This window comes from Pocillopora damicornis, chromosome 8 (genome assembly GCF_964200805.1).
Source record: "Pocillopora damicornis chromosome 8, jaPocDami1.2, whole genome shotgun sequence".
Classification (NCBI taxonomy): Eukaryota; Metazoa; Cnidaria; class Anthozoa; order Scleractinia; family Pocilloporidae; genus Pocillopora; species Pocillopora damicornis.
Genome location: NC_142677.1, coordinates 21,775,559 through 21,791,943, shown reverse-complemented (window position 1 = coordinate 21,791,943; position 16,385 = coordinate 21,775,559). Strand labels below are relative to the sequence as shown.

The 16,385-nt window shown below is 39.2% G+C and overlaps 2 protein-coding genes across 8 annotated transcripts in view; one reads left to right on the top strand and one right to left on the bottom strand.

Moving 5' to 3' along the window:
• LOC113678936 (gamma-aminobutyric acid type B receptor subunit 1) overlaps nucleotides 1-8,372 on the top strand; it is a 21,818-nt gene extending 13,446 nt beyond the window's left edge. For 2 of the 5 annotated variants that reach the window (XM_089214899.1, XM_089214897.1), the window contains 8 exons: nucleotides 1,912-2,062; nucleotides 2,659-2,779; nucleotides 3,560-3,667; nucleotides 3,978-4,100; nucleotides 4,500-4,683; nucleotides 5,184-5,338; nucleotides 5,961-6,128; nucleotides 6,480-8,372. In XM_089214899.1, coding sequence (XP_089071025.1) covers nucleotides 1,912-2,062; nucleotides 2,659-2,779; nucleotides 3,560-3,667; nucleotides 3,978-4,100; nucleotides 4,500-4,683; nucleotides 5,184-5,338; nucleotides 5,961-6,128; nucleotides 6,480-6,542 — 1,073 coding nt within the window. In that variant the 3' untranslated portion in view covers nucleotides 6,543-8,372. Of the gene's footprint in view, nucleotides 1-1,911; nucleotides 2,063-2,658; nucleotides 2,780-3,559; nucleotides 3,668-3,977; nucleotides 4,109-4,499; nucleotides 4,684-5,183; nucleotides 5,339-5,960; nucleotides 6,129-6,479 lie in introns of all 5 variants that reach the window. The other 3 variants (XM_089214900.1, XM_089214898.1, XR_016189288.1) reach the window with 2 other exon arrangements.
• On the bottom strand, nucleotides 7,525-16,385 carry LOC113678935 (low density lipoprotein receptor adapter protein 1). Of its 3 annotated transcripts, none has more exons than XR_016189290.1 (10): nucleotides 16,118-16,385; nucleotides 13,551-13,618; nucleotides 13,371-13,457; nucleotides 12,546-12,635; nucleotides 12,132-12,160; nucleotides 10,997-11,111; nucleotides 10,123-10,410; nucleotides 9,578-9,621; nucleotides 8,303-8,790; nucleotides 7,525-8,100 (listed from the first exon to the last, which is right to left on the bottom strand). XR_016189290.1 is itself a non-coding variant. In XM_089214905.1 (10 exons), exons 1-10 carry the CDS (start codon nucleotides 16,239-16,241, stop codon nucleotides 8,640-8,642), a joined length of 1,065 nt encoding a protein of 354 aa, XP_089071031.1. In that variant the 5' UTR covers nucleotides 16,242-16,385; the 3' UTR covers nucleotides 7,525-8,639. The 3 variants fall into 3 exon arrangements, 2 of the variants coding, with proteins under 2 accessions (XP_089071031.1, XP_089071032.1); XM_089214905.1 differs by adding an exon at nucleotides 9,792-9,860 and having other exon boundaries at nucleotides 7,525-8,790; XM_089214906.1 differs by having other exon boundaries at nucleotides 7,525-8,790.

Below are 16,385 nucleotides of genomic sequence, written 5' to 3'. Positions count from 1 at the left end.
CGGGAATTCGTTTGAGACCCATTGTCTCTTTTGTTAATTCTCCGACTTATGCAATCTCGGGTTATCTTGCGAGAATTTTGTCGCCTGCTGTTGGGAATACTGATTACACTGTCAAAAATTCCTGCGAATTTTTGGATTTCATAACGTAACATAACTTGACGCTTGTGAAGAATTAGTATCTTTCGACGTTGTTTCGCTCTTCACCAAAATCCCAGTTGATCTTGCCGTTAAGGTTGCGGAGGAAAGACTCAGAGAAGATGCTTCCCTAGGACAAAGAACTTCTTTGCCTCTGGAGGATATTATTCATCTGCTGTCTTTTTGCCTCAAAACCACGCAATTTACATGTAACGGCACATACTATCAACAAGTTTTTGGTACAGCGATAGGTTCGCCCGTCTCTGCTGTCATTGCTAACATGGTAATGGAAGACGTGGAACAAAGGGCCTTAGCCACCTCACCGGTTAAACCCTTTTTCTGGAAACGATATGTCGATGATATTATCTCTGCGGTATCCGGAAATGAAGCGGAGCGCCTCTTGTCGCATTTGAATTCAGTAGAGCCGTCGATCCGATTCACCCTTGAGCGTGAAAAGGATAGACATTTGCCCTTTCTTGATTTAAATGTGTCCAGAGGGGTTCAGGGTAATTTAGAGACAAGTGTCTACCGTAAACCTACGCACACCGACACTGATACCTCGCTTTCGATTCTCACCACCCTATTTGCCATAAAAAGTCTGTAGCCAAAACCTTACTTAGGAGGGCTGACTGTCTACCATCTTCACTCGATTCGAAGGCTGAGGAGAGGAAATATGTTTCCAATGTCCTAAAGGCAAATGCTATACAAAAAACTTTTTTCCGTAACTGCCAAAAACCAGTTACAAATAGTAACGCTCTTGATGAAAGGGAACCAGCGACTGGTTTGGCTGTTATTCCTTACATACAGGGTGTTATTGAACCCATCAAGAGAATTTTGAATAGCCACAACGTTAAAGTTGCTCAAAAACCTTTTCAGACCTTGGGGCATATTTTTGCCAAACCTAAGGATCCTGTCACGAAATAACAACGAACCGACGCCATTTATTCTATTCCTTGTAATGACTGTGACAACGAATACATCGGACAGACCAAACGTCAGTTTGGTACACGGTTTAAAGAGCACCAAAAAGCGGTTTTTCTTTGCAAAAAGGAAAATTCAGCTTTATCGGAGCATACATGCCTAACCAACCATACAATTGGGTGGGATAATTCTAAAATTATCACCACTAATCGGCGTTACCACCAGCGACTTTGTTTGGAGGCTTGGCATATTAACTCCGCCCACGCTCCTTAAATCGTGACGATGGCGGTTTGCTTCCTGACGCCTATTTACACCTCGTCAGAAAAAAAGTCTGCTAATTAGTGATCATATAAAAGGACCTCTTGTTGCAGCGTTTAGATCACCCCTGATGAAGGCACTAGACAGGAGTGTCGAAACGTTGGGTCTATGAATTGTAACTTCTTCGGTTACATTCATTAAAATCTGCAAACCAGAGTAGCATCAAACTATGTCTGATTGTCCACCTGGTTGCCGTTTGAACTTTAATATATTTTAGTCTAAACTTATTAACTGGGATTATTTAAAGAAATTTCAAAACATGTGTCAAGACTTGTAACTAGAAGAAATAGTCACATGTTTTTTTGTATTTTTTTTTAGCTGTAAATGACATACAATTGATCATGGCATGTGAGCCGAACTTTCAGAAATTTCAGAACAATAGGCCTGAAAAAATTGAGATGAAAGATATGCTTCGAACTCGTACCTCTCAGATTCTAGTTGGGCGCTATTATTAACTGCACTACGAAGCCACAAGCTGACAAATTTTTGTGGTTGTTCGTTCAGACTTTGCATTGTTTTTTATTATTCTTTTCTCAGGAGGGAGAGCGCCGATGGATCGACAAAGTGAACACAGGCAGCTGTACACAATATCCATGTCTGTGTTTTTCTTCATGTGTTCTATGGCCTCCTTTGGAATTTTCTTGGCATTTACGTTCTTGTGCTTTAACATTAAGAACAGGAATAAAAGGTAGAACAATCTGTTTGATATTTTAAAAAGTCAAAAAATAAAGAGCCGTGGCATCATAGTGTATTGCCACTAGATAATTGTCCATGATCATTTAAAGAATTCTATTTAAGTCCATTTTTTGATTATACATAAAAAATTTCATAAAAATTGATAATGGAATTAAGTCTGTACGAGATCCGTCTCTCGTCTTATTGAATATGTGGTGTATATTTGCTTATTCTGCCATCTAGCAGTTTTTTTGGCCATATTTTTTTCCCAATAAGTCAGAGTATTGTAATGTCCGATTATTATTTTCAATGTTAAATTTTCTCATCTCGACTAGTTTGATAATAAATCATTTGGAAAATAGAATGATACTAATCCATAAGTAGATTACCAGATCAAATAACAGATCTATCTTTGTATCGTTTTATCCAAACATTAATTTTGCGACTGGCAACTGCAAAGATTTCTTAACCAATGAATTTTCATGCCCTGTCATGTCATGTCAACTCAATGTCATGCAATCGCATGTTTACATTATGTCATACACCAGAAGAAAGAAGGTTTTTTCGCGTTCCCGCCAGTCAACTATTTCGTTTTCTAATTCTTGTCAGATTTGTCAAAATGTCGAGTCCAAACCTGAACAATATGATAATCTTGGGCTGCATTCTGTCGTACATATCTGTCATTCTGTTTGCATTCGATGGAGAGCATCTTAAGACTGAACTTTGCACGGTAAGTTCCCTTCTGTTCTCCTAGAAAAGATACTTTTAAGTTTGCAACCGCTGATAATGTTACAGATTGAAGTTATCTTCCCTAGAGCTTCATTCTGTAATAAATATTCCAATTCTGATGAAAAGACTAAGACTGTGCAGGTGCCAATACCAGAGAAATTCACACACCTGTGCGGAGAGAGAGCTTGATTCGTAGGAAAGGCACTGACTGACTCCGATTCAGTCACTGGATTTGCGCCGCAACTCTATGCGGATCTGGAATCTCACTAGCCAACAATTAGCCTTCTTGTGAATGAAAGTGATCCTCGCAGTAATGTGCGCTACTTAGGCAGTAGTGGAAATAAGGCCTGAAAAAAATTCAGGCCTGTAAGGGATTTGAACCCATGACCTCTGCGATACCGGTGCAGCGCTCTACCAACTGAGCTAACAAGCCAACATCATGACCCGCTCTCAGTTGGCTTGTTAGATCAGTTGGTAGAGCGCTGCACCGGTATCGCAGAGGTCATGGGTTCAAATCCCGTACAGGCTTGAATTTTTTTCAGGCCTTATTTCCACTACTGCTTAATATACTGCCTAAGTAGTGCACATTACTGCGAGGATCACTTTCATTGACGTCTTTATCCGCAGTTCAAATATATGACTTTCATATATTCTTAACCAATTAGCCTACTGTTTCTCGCAAATGGGGCATCTCCATAGAATATTAACCTAGCTGAATCAGTCGGCAAAATTTTTTCCTACTCCTGTGACTCATTTATTGTATCTTTTTTCGTTGAATTAGACAAGGACTACTACTATTTGTATCGGCTTCACGTTTGTCTTTGGTTCCCTGTTTTCAAAAACGTGGCGCGTTCACAAAGTCACCAGGATAACAAGCGCAAAGAAACTGGTAATAAATAGAAGTCTTGTCTGTGACAAGTCTTTCTCTTATGTCTTTAACTTATGTTTACTTCCCTACAATGTGTTACTTTTCATGTTTTTACTTCCTCCTTTCAGAGTTCCCCCTCGCTTTTCAAGTTGCTCAGTTCCTCCTTGAAATTTCAGTTTGTCTCTGTTTTTTGTTTTGTTCAAGCGTGCTGACATACTTTGAAAACGCATTCCTTTAAGGAAATTTTTCATGGGAGACGCCGGGTAACCTTAGCTTGAGTACAGGTTTACGTAGAGGAATTTGTTAGTGCAAAAGTTTTTGGATCTTTCAGATTATCAGAGACCTGCATCTCTTTGGCGTCATTGGCGTTCTCATTCTCATAGACGCTGTCATCCTTCTCCTTTGGAACTTTTTGGATCCTTTTCAGAAGAAAATTAGATATCTCCCAGCACTGGTAAAGAAGTATATACACATTTCTGTTCTTTTAAGAAAAAAGAATTATTGACAGTTTGTGCGATGACTGACCTAAGGAACATTGTACTTTTGAAAGTTCCTTTTTCCTCTCAAAAAAGGTTTAAAGTCCTCATTCGGGAAAAACGCGAAAGGTTTAACACAGGACTGAAATAGGTTTTGGTTAAGTGACAATGAGTCAAAGCCCTCTCTCCCAATTCAGCAAAACAAAACCCATTTCCTGTATTTTCCCTTTCGTAGATCTGTGCCCGTTGTCAGTCCACTGGTCTTCTGTACCCACCGTTTCTCAGATCCTGTGTACTCGCTGTTCCCTAGGTTCTTGTGCCTCCACCAAATATTTATAATCTTCCTAATAAGATGAATGTGGTCTGCTTGTTCACAGAACAATCACGAGGATGACAATATTCTTCAATTGCCGTACACATATACGTGTGAAGTCAACCGCATTGAAATCTGGCTGGGCTTGTTGTATTCCTACAAGGGAATATTGCTCCTGTTTGGTTTGTTCTTGGCTTGGGAGACAAGAAATGTTAAGATTCCTGCCTTGAATGACTCTCATCATATAGGTAATTTTTAACTGAAATAACCTCTCCGGTAACTAGAACTATTGGTGATCTTTTTCCTTCTCGCCTTGGAAGTGTGTGCGTTGAAATTCCTTGTATAACTGAGGCCTTTTTGAAGACGGATTATGAAAGGTTGTAAAACTTTCACGAGTTTAGGCCCAACCCAGGTGCTGGTGAACAAACCATTTTCTTTTCGGAAAGTGTCTACGAGCTGATTTCTGAGGGATGGGGAAAGAACGACTGAATACTTCTCAAACTGTAACCCTTGCTCATTTTTTTTTTTGTCTTTTGTCATTGCATGGTGTGTTAGGCTCGGGATGTAGAACTCTTCTGTAAATTTATGAAAGGGGTATTCTTTGATCTGAAAAGTAGGATATGAGAATGGAAAGGTTTTTGGTATCGGGAAGGAGTGTAAACGGCATCTCCGTACACCTCTTCTCGCTTCAAATGCACTACTATGTGTGAAATAATTGTGTTATGGTTATTTCACCCTGTCTTTTCAGGTATGGCCGTTTACAACGTCGTTATCGTTTGCATTGTTGGAACTCCAGTTGTAACTTTTGTACACGAAAAGCAATTCGAGGCGTCGTTTATAATAACAGGCATCTGCATTCTTTTTAGCACAACTTCTACCCTTTGCGTTGTGTTCGTACCAAAGGTAGGATTCCCTGAGTGGAGTTATAAACACGAATGCTATTCGTTTAAAAAAAAATGTCATCTTTAGACTTTCAAAACGAGCAAGCATGAATTTTTTCCTTTTGTTATCCATTTTGATCACTATTCTCTTCTACTGAGGTAAACATTAAATTAAATAGATTTGTGTGACTAACTAATTTTCCATCCTGTACAATGCAATTTCGCCTAACTGATCATACAGCTAGTTGGTTAACCTGTAACCCTTCCCAAGTTCTGTTGCAGCATCATGCATCCTTCTTCACGTTAAATTTTTCCTTTTTCTTTTCCCTTTTTTTCGTGCGGTCAACTTTCCCGTTGCAAGCATCTCTGACAAAAGGGGAAAGTACAAAATTTAAAATGATTTTGAGAAGGGACATGATGGTTATTAGCTCTATTCTTTAAACCATTTTAATGATTATTTTTCCTAGTACCTCTCTATAATCCACCTCTGAGAGATATTTTCTCGTCTAAAAACAGTAATAATTAATGACGATGATGTTTATGATGACAGTACCGAGAATGATAATGATGATGATTTTCCATTTTCCATCATCTCAAATCCCCTTCTTAACTCTTCAAAAAAGTGACTGATTGACTCTTCTCAGATTGCAGCGCTTAGGAAAAACGGATTAAACGAGGAGTACCGTGCTCGAACGCGCACCTTCAGCTCGTTGGATACATTTACCGTCACCACAGCTAAACGCTCCTGTTCTGGTAAAGACACCATCAACAAGGATGGAGAACTTCAGCGACTTAGGGAAATGCTAGACATGGTGCGTAGTCAGAAGCCAGATAAAAGCGGTGATGGTGATGGTGATGGCGGGGTTAGCAGGGGAGGGGAGGGGGGCTAGCATATTGGGGAAAGGAGGGCAGAAGACCATTGTGGCCCGGGTACGATTTCTCCGACCTGAGGTCACTTCTGGGTTTAGTGCGTTGTTGGTTCTCGTCCTTTGGTTTCTTCCCTCCAAAAAACTCTTAAAGTTCGAATTCTATCTCGGGAACAATGGACGAAGGCAAACTGTTCGTTTACCCAACCTCGTGTTTCTCGATAAACCTAGTGGTATGGTCTGCCGGCAGGGGCTAATATTGTCGAAATGAGTGTTCTGTTTGAATTCTATTCACAGCTTCAACGAGAAAAGAAAAGAATAAGTCACAGCAATGGAACCAGCATGACCACGCAACTGTGAGATGAATCTTAGACTGCACTGAACACATACTGACAATGTCACCCAGCTAGCTCGTGACTACATTTTCGTTGAGAAGTATGACGAGAGACTTAGATGATCGTATTGTCATCAGGATAAGTTTCGCGGTTTCTTTGTTCTTCAAAAACTCATTAATAATTCATAAGCCCATTAACCTATCAAATAGTAGATAATACATCACGTGCAGTGACTTTATATCGATAAACCTCATCCTTATTAGTATGCGGTGTTTTATCAGATATAAAGACACTGCACGTGACTTATGAATATTAATTAATTATCAACACAGAAACTGACACAACAAATGGTGGGAACATATTTAATGTTCTTTTGACAAATTTCACACAGTAAATTTACTTTTGCACCAAATTAATAGTACAGTTGTGAAATACACATCTGGAAAAATTCTCTATTCCATTAGTACAGTAATCTGGTAAAGGCATATTAGACAATACATCATCTGAAAATGGAACAGGACGCCATTTCCTCTTCGGTTAGTAGAAGAAAAGTACAAAACACGTATGAGATTTGATTTTCTTGCATACTAATTTAATCCCTAATGTTTTTCCCGTATGCTAATTTCTAACGTTCACAAAAGCATAATTGTTATGAACTCTCTTGACACACGCTTTTCCAAGAATGTTTTTGAAGCCGTTCAAAAAACTCGCAGCACGTGTTTTATCGGGTCAAAAACCACTCGGCTACGCCTCGTGCTTTTAAACCCCATAAAACACTCCTGCTCGTTTTTTAAACATTACATGAACTAGCTGTTAAAGACCATCTCGTTAATAAACACCACTTAATCTAAACATCAATAGGAAGAATAAGTTGGCGAATTCTCGACTCACATAGAAAAATTGTAGTAAACTGTAAATTGTACTTCTCGGGATGATGAATAGCAGATAATATTCTTTCTTCAGAAGTTAAGTTACACTTCCAAGCAAAGAGAGATCATACATTCCAGTATTGTGATATGTGAATTTTAATTAGTTTGAAATCATTTTAGATAAGATTCTACCGATTAAAATTAGGGCTCTTACAATTTAATTGAGGGTCTCAATGGGGTTTAAGCCGTAAAACAGTTAAAAAATGTGCTAGTTAGACGTAAAAATTGACAAATTTTAACCGTTAGTCGAAAAAAAAGTGAAAATTCATTTTTCGTTTAATGGAAGGAAATTGACTGTTAGCCGTAAAATGGCCAAAATTTCAACCGTTAGCCGTTTAATCCAAACCCTCCTGGAGACTCCCTTAATATTCTATATAATTCTAAATTAATTTCCAACCATTACAAAAATAGCTTAAAATATATCGCACGTGCAGATAGTCGAAGTGTCAGAGCATGGTGTTTTTATACCTAACAATTGTGATCTAAGGATCTCTCCTAACTTGTTCTAAAGCTTACTGAGGATATTTAGACCGTTTAGCCCCTTAACCCTTTAGAAGACAAGCATCTAGTTTCTCCTAACAGCATCAATGCTGAATCAAACATAAAAGACTTGAGACTAAAATAAAGAACGGCTCAAAGTCAGTATCGGAGTAACTGCGCACCTACCCCTCCCCAAACCCAACGTCAACCCTAAGTTAATCGTTGCTGGGTTAGGGGGTAGGTGCTCACTTGTTCCGATACTGGCAGTGATCCGAAATAATCGCTAACTGTGCTCCTACTCCCTCCCAAACCCAACATGAACCCTAAGTCGTTATCAGTTGACTGTTGTTGGGTTAAGGGAGGGGTAGGTGCGCACTTGCTCCGATACTGGCAGTGATCCGAAATAATCGCTAAATAATGAACATTAAAAATTTCTCCTTGTCACAGCCAAAGGAAATGTGTAGAAACCAGCATGGAGAATTTGCATGCTGATGTTAGGGGTAAAAAGTTAAGAAATGAAAACGAGAACCTCCTAGGTCTAGCCCCCCCCTCTCCTAAGAAACGAGGCTGTAATTCTTCTCTGAAAGAAAACTGTCGTTACCATATTCCATCGCCACGCCGGTTAATTAAAAATCAATCGCTCTATATAGCTGAAAGGTCGGGTTAGAAAGTATAACGGCCAATCCATAAATGTTCAATAATTAGGGAATAAATTACATCGACAAGAGATCTTCGCTGGATTTTGACAGCATTAACTCTTTAGCAGTTGTTTCAGTGGCCATTAGATGATTGACGTCACCAAAAAAATCTCGTCTCCTCACTGGTGTCTCAAACAAGATAGGGCTGGACCTTGACTCTGCTAATCTGTCAACAGGAAAAACGCATGTTTTTTTTTTAAATGTACATGCAAATGCTCCAAGTATTGAAGGCACCACCTGCTGCGTGCGTTTGAAAACCCACAAGGATTTATTAGCATTTAGTCCGAGAATTTGATTAGTCTTTCCCTTGATCGCTGAAGCGTACTTCAACAATTTTTAGAGAGGTTAACCATGACGGTTACGGAAAATGGCAAGAAGCTAAAACTAAACTCCTTTCCGGCTAATTTCAGGCCCTTTTTTAATTTGTATTAGTCGCGAGTAGAAAAGTTTAAATAATGGAAAAGTTAACATATCAGAATCGATTTTTGCCCTTTGTTGCGGCCGTAAACGCCATGTCTACTCATTAATGTTGGGCTTCACGTGCGCCGAGCACGCACAAAGTCCAAAGCCGTAATGTGTAGGAAAATTTTTTTAGTCTCCCAATACCCCATTACTAAAGAGGCTTGCTTGAAATGGTTGTTGCGATCAGGAGCCACTTGGGCTCTTAGAGTAAGTGGGTGCATTTCGTAGTCTGTGCCACTAACTACCCAAAAACTTTCACCGATGTTGCACCAGTAGTTATTGCGAGTGTTAGCTAAGACCTTAACTTAACAAACAAACGTTTTCTCGAAACTGAGGTATTGTCCATTTATTGTCTGATATGTTTGTTTTTATCAGTCTTTAATACCAGAGCGTCACTAAACGCAAAAGCAGAGAGATGCAGACGAACGAACCGAACAGGCAAATAAAGTATCCTTTAAACAGAGCAATCAAATCACTTAAAGTAAACTTACTTCGTAAATTCCGCGTCAAAGTCGTCGTCTTTTGCTGCAATGTCCTATTAATTGCAATGGTAAGTTAGACAGTGTGTAAGCAAAATGGCTTAATCATAGTAGCAAATGCTAAAAAATGCTCCGTTTAGTTCAGAAAGTGCATTTTTAGCCGACTATCTAGATATACGACGCATAAGACAAGTAAACATGTAAAAATTATAAGACAACATATTACCGAGAAGTAGTAACCCCCTTGGGGTATTAACAAACTATTGGGATTGCTTCGTACTTCCTTCATTTCGTTCTGTGATTTTTCAAGAAAATTCACGTCACTCTTTAAAGCGATCACATGAAAAACTAAAAGCTATGGCAACTTTGCTGCTCTAATCAGGTGGCTGATCCACTTTCCTCTTGAGATCTTATTGGCTCGTTGTAATATTTCCTTTCCGTCTGATTGGCCTTAGTAATTACCTTGGTTTTGGTCTTTCGATATTCAATCGAAAAGCGCTCCAATCAGCTTCTCTCACAATAATAAACACGATATTGACGCTAATAAAAACAATTACCAAGGCTTGCAGTTTATTACTGGAGTCATCCATTATACCCGAAGAGGAATCTGCAGATACGTGAATTTTTGGCGTGTTTACTCTATTTTCTTTGGGTATAGGGGTCGCGTAAATGTCAACGTTTTCGTTTTGAATCAAAGATGTGGCCTGTTCAGTATTCTCCTTGTTGTCCTGTGAGACTCGCGGACTCCCGTGATCCTTCTCGGGTTTTCCGTGTCCCGCTTTTTTCTCGTGGTTTTCATATGCAAGCTTAAAGGCATCAGCAATGGTCAGCGCCATGGCTTGAGCCTAAAAAATGTTATTAGTCATCATATGGTTAGTATTCTTGTCATTCTACCTAACTAAAAGGTCTTAAAACTTCAAGTAGTGCCAGAAGCACTTGGAAACTTTCATAGTGATAAAACGCACTTCCTGATTTAAGAAGAACTTCCCCCATGGCATCTTGGGTATGGGGACGGGAAGGGGGAGTGACAACAAGACAATCGGATAGGAAAAAAATTACAATAACTTCGAAATAACAGTGTAGTGAGCATTCCTTTTCAAAACAACATCCGCATAACTAAGAGAAAAAACACCGTACACAATTTTATAAGAAGGTTATGGCAGTATCACTCAAGGGCTTTCTGAATGGAAACTAAGAAAGACCTAGTTCTGTCTTTCTTTGTATCCAAATCATCTTGATATTCTCAACTGGAAACCTCGATTTGCAAAATCGACATTTTCATGGATAGGAAAATTGGTGAGGAGATACCATTAGCCCCCCTCCTAAAACAAGGCAAAATAAATAAAGGAAAGAAAAGCATTAGAAAAAAAAACAACAACAACAACAGCATAGAATCCAAAGAACACTGAGAATAAAATGAGAGAACTATACCATTGCCGGTTTGCTGCACAGGAAAGCGTGGCACGTCAAATCTTGTTTGCCTTGTGATCGACAAATGAACGCAAACACTTTGGGAAAGGTTGGGTCGGCCACACAATATGAAACACTAGAAATTAGAAAAACACAAATGAAGAGATTTGAAAATTGGTGCACCTGAGAGTTCTTAGTAAAGCTACGAGCTACATGGGAAGAAAAGCAATTATGTAAACGGTGTCGCGTTAAAGAAGCATCCGAATACAGTCAAAGCTAATATGGAAGCGATCCTGGCAGTTATGAACATTACGCAGTGGTGAAAATAAGGCCTGAAAAAAATTCAGGCCCGTACGGGATTTGAACCCATGAACTTTATGATTCCGGTGTAGCACTCTACCAACTGAAGCTAACAAGCCAACTGAGAGCTGGTCATTATGTTGGTTCCAAATAAACTCCCGGAGCGGTGAATAAATGACTGTAAATATATGAATGTCGTATATGTGAACTGCGGTTGAAGAAGCGAATATGGAAGCGTTCCTCGCAGTTATATGAACACTACTTATGCAGTTCACATACCCTATATTCAGGCCTTATTTTCAATACTACTTAAATAGTGTTCATAACTGTGAGGATCGCTTCCATATTCGTTTCTTCAACCGCAGTTCACATACATGATTTTCATATATTTACAGTCATTGAAGTCAAAACCTGTCTACGGAGAGGATGGGAAGAGGAAATGTGGGGAGTAATCATTAGGGGAGAACTCCAACTTGTTTAAGAATTCTAGCCTTCGAACAAACCTTCATTATCAGCGCTGCAGGAGGTGCGTTTCTGCCCGCAGGAAAGATTTGGGACGAGTCAGAAAATGTTTGTCGGGGGTCTGGCACTAATACCCCGTGCAGACCCCTCGTAGGCTCGCGTTGCTCAAACACTCATACTTTCCCACGGCGAAAAACGCTCGTGCCGAAGCGCTAATAATGAGGGCAGGCTAAGGAGTTAAACAGAGAATTAGTAGAGATTATAACGCATGTGCAGTCTAGCCTTTCTCATTTGTAACTAACTGACTCTTTAATGAATAAACTTCCGCTTAATAGGATGATAAATGTTGCTGATGGAAATGAGTATCACGTATTGTAGATGGAAGTCGACTTACCGATAAATTGGGATCTCCATGACCCTCTCCTGGAGAGAATGAAATAAAATGAATTCGATGGAATTAAACGTCATGTCATGTTTGTATATCAACAAATGGGTTCCTATCTGTCGTGAGTCTGTTCAGTGTTTGATCAAAATGCGGCTAGAACTAAAAAGTGGCACACAAGGCGCAGCCGAAAATGCATGTCCACTGATTGATGTTCTTGGTACAGTTTGACATTTTCTGTGATCTATTACTGTACAGATTCACGGCAACATAGAAGCTGTGTGTTTCATATGATATAGAAGCAAAATGTTGTCAATGGTGTTGTCATCCACGCGCCCGTCCTCCAATGGATCATAAGAAAGAACCAATCAAATTGCACGTATAATTTATCTTTTCATATAAAAAATAAATGGAAACTATACATACCTTTGAAATCATATCTTGTATGGATAGCTTACGGCTAGAAACGGTAATTAAAACTTTCTGAAGGCTTCCATCGGCTGGGGTATTCTTCGTCTATAGAACAATGTACAAATATGACCAATGACAAATCTAGCGGTTAGACATACCAAGCTTCATTTATTTACTATAGGTGCTTGCTTTGGGGTAATATATAGATTTAGCCAAGCCTAAAAGCGGAGCTCGCATTTTTTTCCCCGCACGTCTCAAGGGCGCAACGCCTTGCCCCGGCCAGGACTAGAACCCGGGTCGTCCGGCTCGGAGCTCAGTGCACTGACCACTGGACTACTGGACAAAGCCGTGGCGTTGGCGTGCCCGCGGTACAGTTGACCACGTATGTTAAAAGTAGCACCTTGTACGGTCGTACGGTTGTACATCCAAATTTTTTCGGCTTGATGGGTTACTACTATTTTGTATAATTATGGAGCTACGCTCTGCGAGCTCCGCTATAATTGGGCTCAGTTGTTCAAGGTTCGGATAACGCTACCCAACGGATAAATCGCTATCTAGCAAATAGGTGTTGTCAAAACACTTATCTAGTGGTTGGCTATATTCACTCTTCGAACAACCGGGGCCTGGAATTGACTTTCAGCGATAATCTTCTGGTATTACATTACTAAAAGCAATTTTTGTTGTATGATTTCTGCAGCCATGGATCCAGTGACATCATTTTACCAAAGTGTGACAACAAATCGCACCAATCGAAAACCTCAGGCTCGTGTGGGTGTGTTTTGATTGGCCTTGATTCTGCTAGCACACAAGGTTATTTGTTTTAATTTGATTTAAGCCTACCTTCTTCGTGTTTGCGACAATACTCTGCACAGCTTCATCAGTGCAGCCTGATCCTTGGGCTTGAAACACAGGACAAGATCCAAGTATCTGCAAACGTAACATTGGGAAATTAGCTGAAATGTGTCACAAAGAAATTGTCCTCAGCAGAGTGGGTGACTGACTATAAGTTTGTATCAATACCTTGACATAGAAGTGAATTCCTTCTTTCAAAGAATCTTCAGCATGAAGCCAGTCTTCTTGATGTTTACCTGTTAAGTAACCAGTAAATGCGATAAGTTTTTATTGGGATTGAAAAGCATCCTGAGATTTCGTGTCACGTGGGAGAAGCAGAAACTGCTTAAAAAAGGAAATCAAGACCTTAAATCAAATATAGTTTGCAAGGAAAGACAAACATCACGCAGACAAAAATATGAGCCCAAATATCATCTGGGAGGCACGAATTCGAATCTCGTCGAGGGCTGAATTTTTTCATGCTTCGTTTTCTGCAATTGCCATAATTTCGGCCCACTTGTGAGAATCATTTCTTTGTTAAATTAAATTAAATTAAAAGAAAAAGAAGAAAAAACCAACAAACAAACAAAAAGGTCAGGAGCAACTCAAGTGGAGACAAAACAAAACAAACTCGTGCACACAAAAATTAGGCAAATTTTAGCTTCACTGTATCTTTACATTTGGAATTTCTTCATATCTGCGCTAACCGACACTTGTAGTTCTTAGCCCTAATACATAATTCACTCAGGCAATGGTGAACAATAATTCACCGAAGGGGAGGTAGATATCCAACACTTTTACCGGAACTGAGTAGTTCATTGAGAATTTATCACAAAAGAACCAAAAAACTCGTTCAGTCATTTTTGTCGATATATACAATGGTCGGAGATTTTAAAACTTTTGGGGCGCCATTTTGTCTCTGCCTTGAGGTGGACACTATTTGAAAATCACTTTCGAACGGGCCAATCAATGCGCGCAAAAAGCACCCTTCACCAGAGTGATATGTACTATAACTAATAATGAAGCTGATGTTGAACGCTCCTAGCGTTACTAATACAACAATATATACGCCAGAATACACCGTCATAGTTTACGTAGGTGAGAAAAGATCGAAAAAATACCAAAACAAGCGATGATGCGTTAAAATCAATTCGTGAATAACCATTTTAAGCTACATTTTCCATCCTAGCTAAAACGTATCTGATGATTGATCTAGGTTGGAAGAAAGCTTTCTTTCGAAGAATATTAAACCTTCATGTTTCGTCCCGTGTGAACAGTGGACAATATGGATGGCTGTATTCAATGTAAGTGTTGAGTGCTTATGCGAAGGTTTATGCGTATTACTGCGATCTTGGCATTGCAGAAACAGCCTTGTAACCTTGGTTAATCGGTGTGTTATAGATTCTGAACTCTTGAAATTTGACAGAGTGAGTAAAACTCGGTTTTTGGACGCGACATTGATGCCCACGACATAATTTCGTTTTGTCCTGTTTTCTGGGATAATATCAAGCAAGGAACCTTCCAAAGAACAAACATTCCTCTTGTAGATGTTATAAACCAAAATACAAACAGAACAAACAAAACAAAACAAAACAAAACACGATTAAACAAAACAAAACACAACAAAACAAAGTGGGAAAAAACAGCATAAAAATTAAAAGGACAGATTAAAAAAATGTCAAGACTGTCGTCGTATCCAAGAAGAACATTGGTTCAAGACGTACTTTCCGTTGGTAGTAAAAATATAATCCATTCTATTTTTCGCTTTTATTTCACCGGAGTTGTCTAGAAAATTGCGCGAAAAATCTGTGTAATTGAAATCGCTCTGGTGTGACAATTGTTCATGACCACTGAAAATGAACTAATAAACACGTTATCTTTAATTTAAGTTTTCAAACGAATGCAAGACGGTTCGATGACGTACATGCTTCAGCGAACAAGTCACATCGAAGTGACGCTTGTGAATCGAATGTGCAATTAGAAATATAGTTAAAGAGATTTCATGATGACCATTACAATTTTTCAATCCTAAGAAGTGGTTTCAAATTTTCCATACTTAAATATATAACACGTCACGATACCGAATATAATAAACAAACCATTAGAGCATTAAAAGTAAAAACTTTAAAGTCATTACAGACTTATTCCGAGAAAAAAATCAAATCAAATTGTCCCGACCTGACTTGGAATAAGTACTCAGCCCAATTTATTCATAGCCCGGTTTTTTATCGTTCTGACTCGTATTCAAATTTTTCTTTTCGCTACATCGCTTGCATTGTCAAAATATTTCCGCCGATAAGCAATTCAGCGGCGCAGCTATAGGCACAAGCGAAGCAGAGGCGCTTTGAATTAGCCAAAAAAAGAATGCTATGCGTCTCTCTCGAAAGAGAAGAAATTTCAAAATTTCACCCAAATTATAAAATATCTTCTACAGGCTATCTTAATCAATTTCTTCCCGCACGAACGCTTAAGTTCACATATGCGACCGATCAGTACGTGTCTCCAAACGTAAAGATCAAATTAACAAATTACGATTTATATCGCTAAATTTTGGTGATGTTCCTTTCGCTTTTCGAATCATACTTTCCTTTCACCTTAGGGCATCTTTTTTTCCCTATCCTTAAAAAAAGAATGAGCTTGTTTTATGTAGTGTGATCGTTGAAAACAAAGAAACGAACATTCGCTTTAAGCCAATCCTGAATTAAATATTTCTCTCCAGACTAAACCTTAACTCGATCATCAAACATATCTCATACCTTTGCTTTTCTCCCCCTCTGTTACCTTCGCGTACGGACTCGGCGAACCTGCGCCAGAAAACGTTTTTCTTATAACTTGAGGGCTATGCTTTACCTTCGCGGCAACGGTCTTTAGAGAGTTCATTTTGCTTTTGGAAAGAATATCACGGACAGTCAAGTACAAACGAGCAAATTCCCCTGTGGGGGAGGGGGAGGGAGGAACTAGGGAATAACCTAACGATTTCCCGTTGGCACGGAAGACGTCTCATCAGTTTCAGATGACAAATAC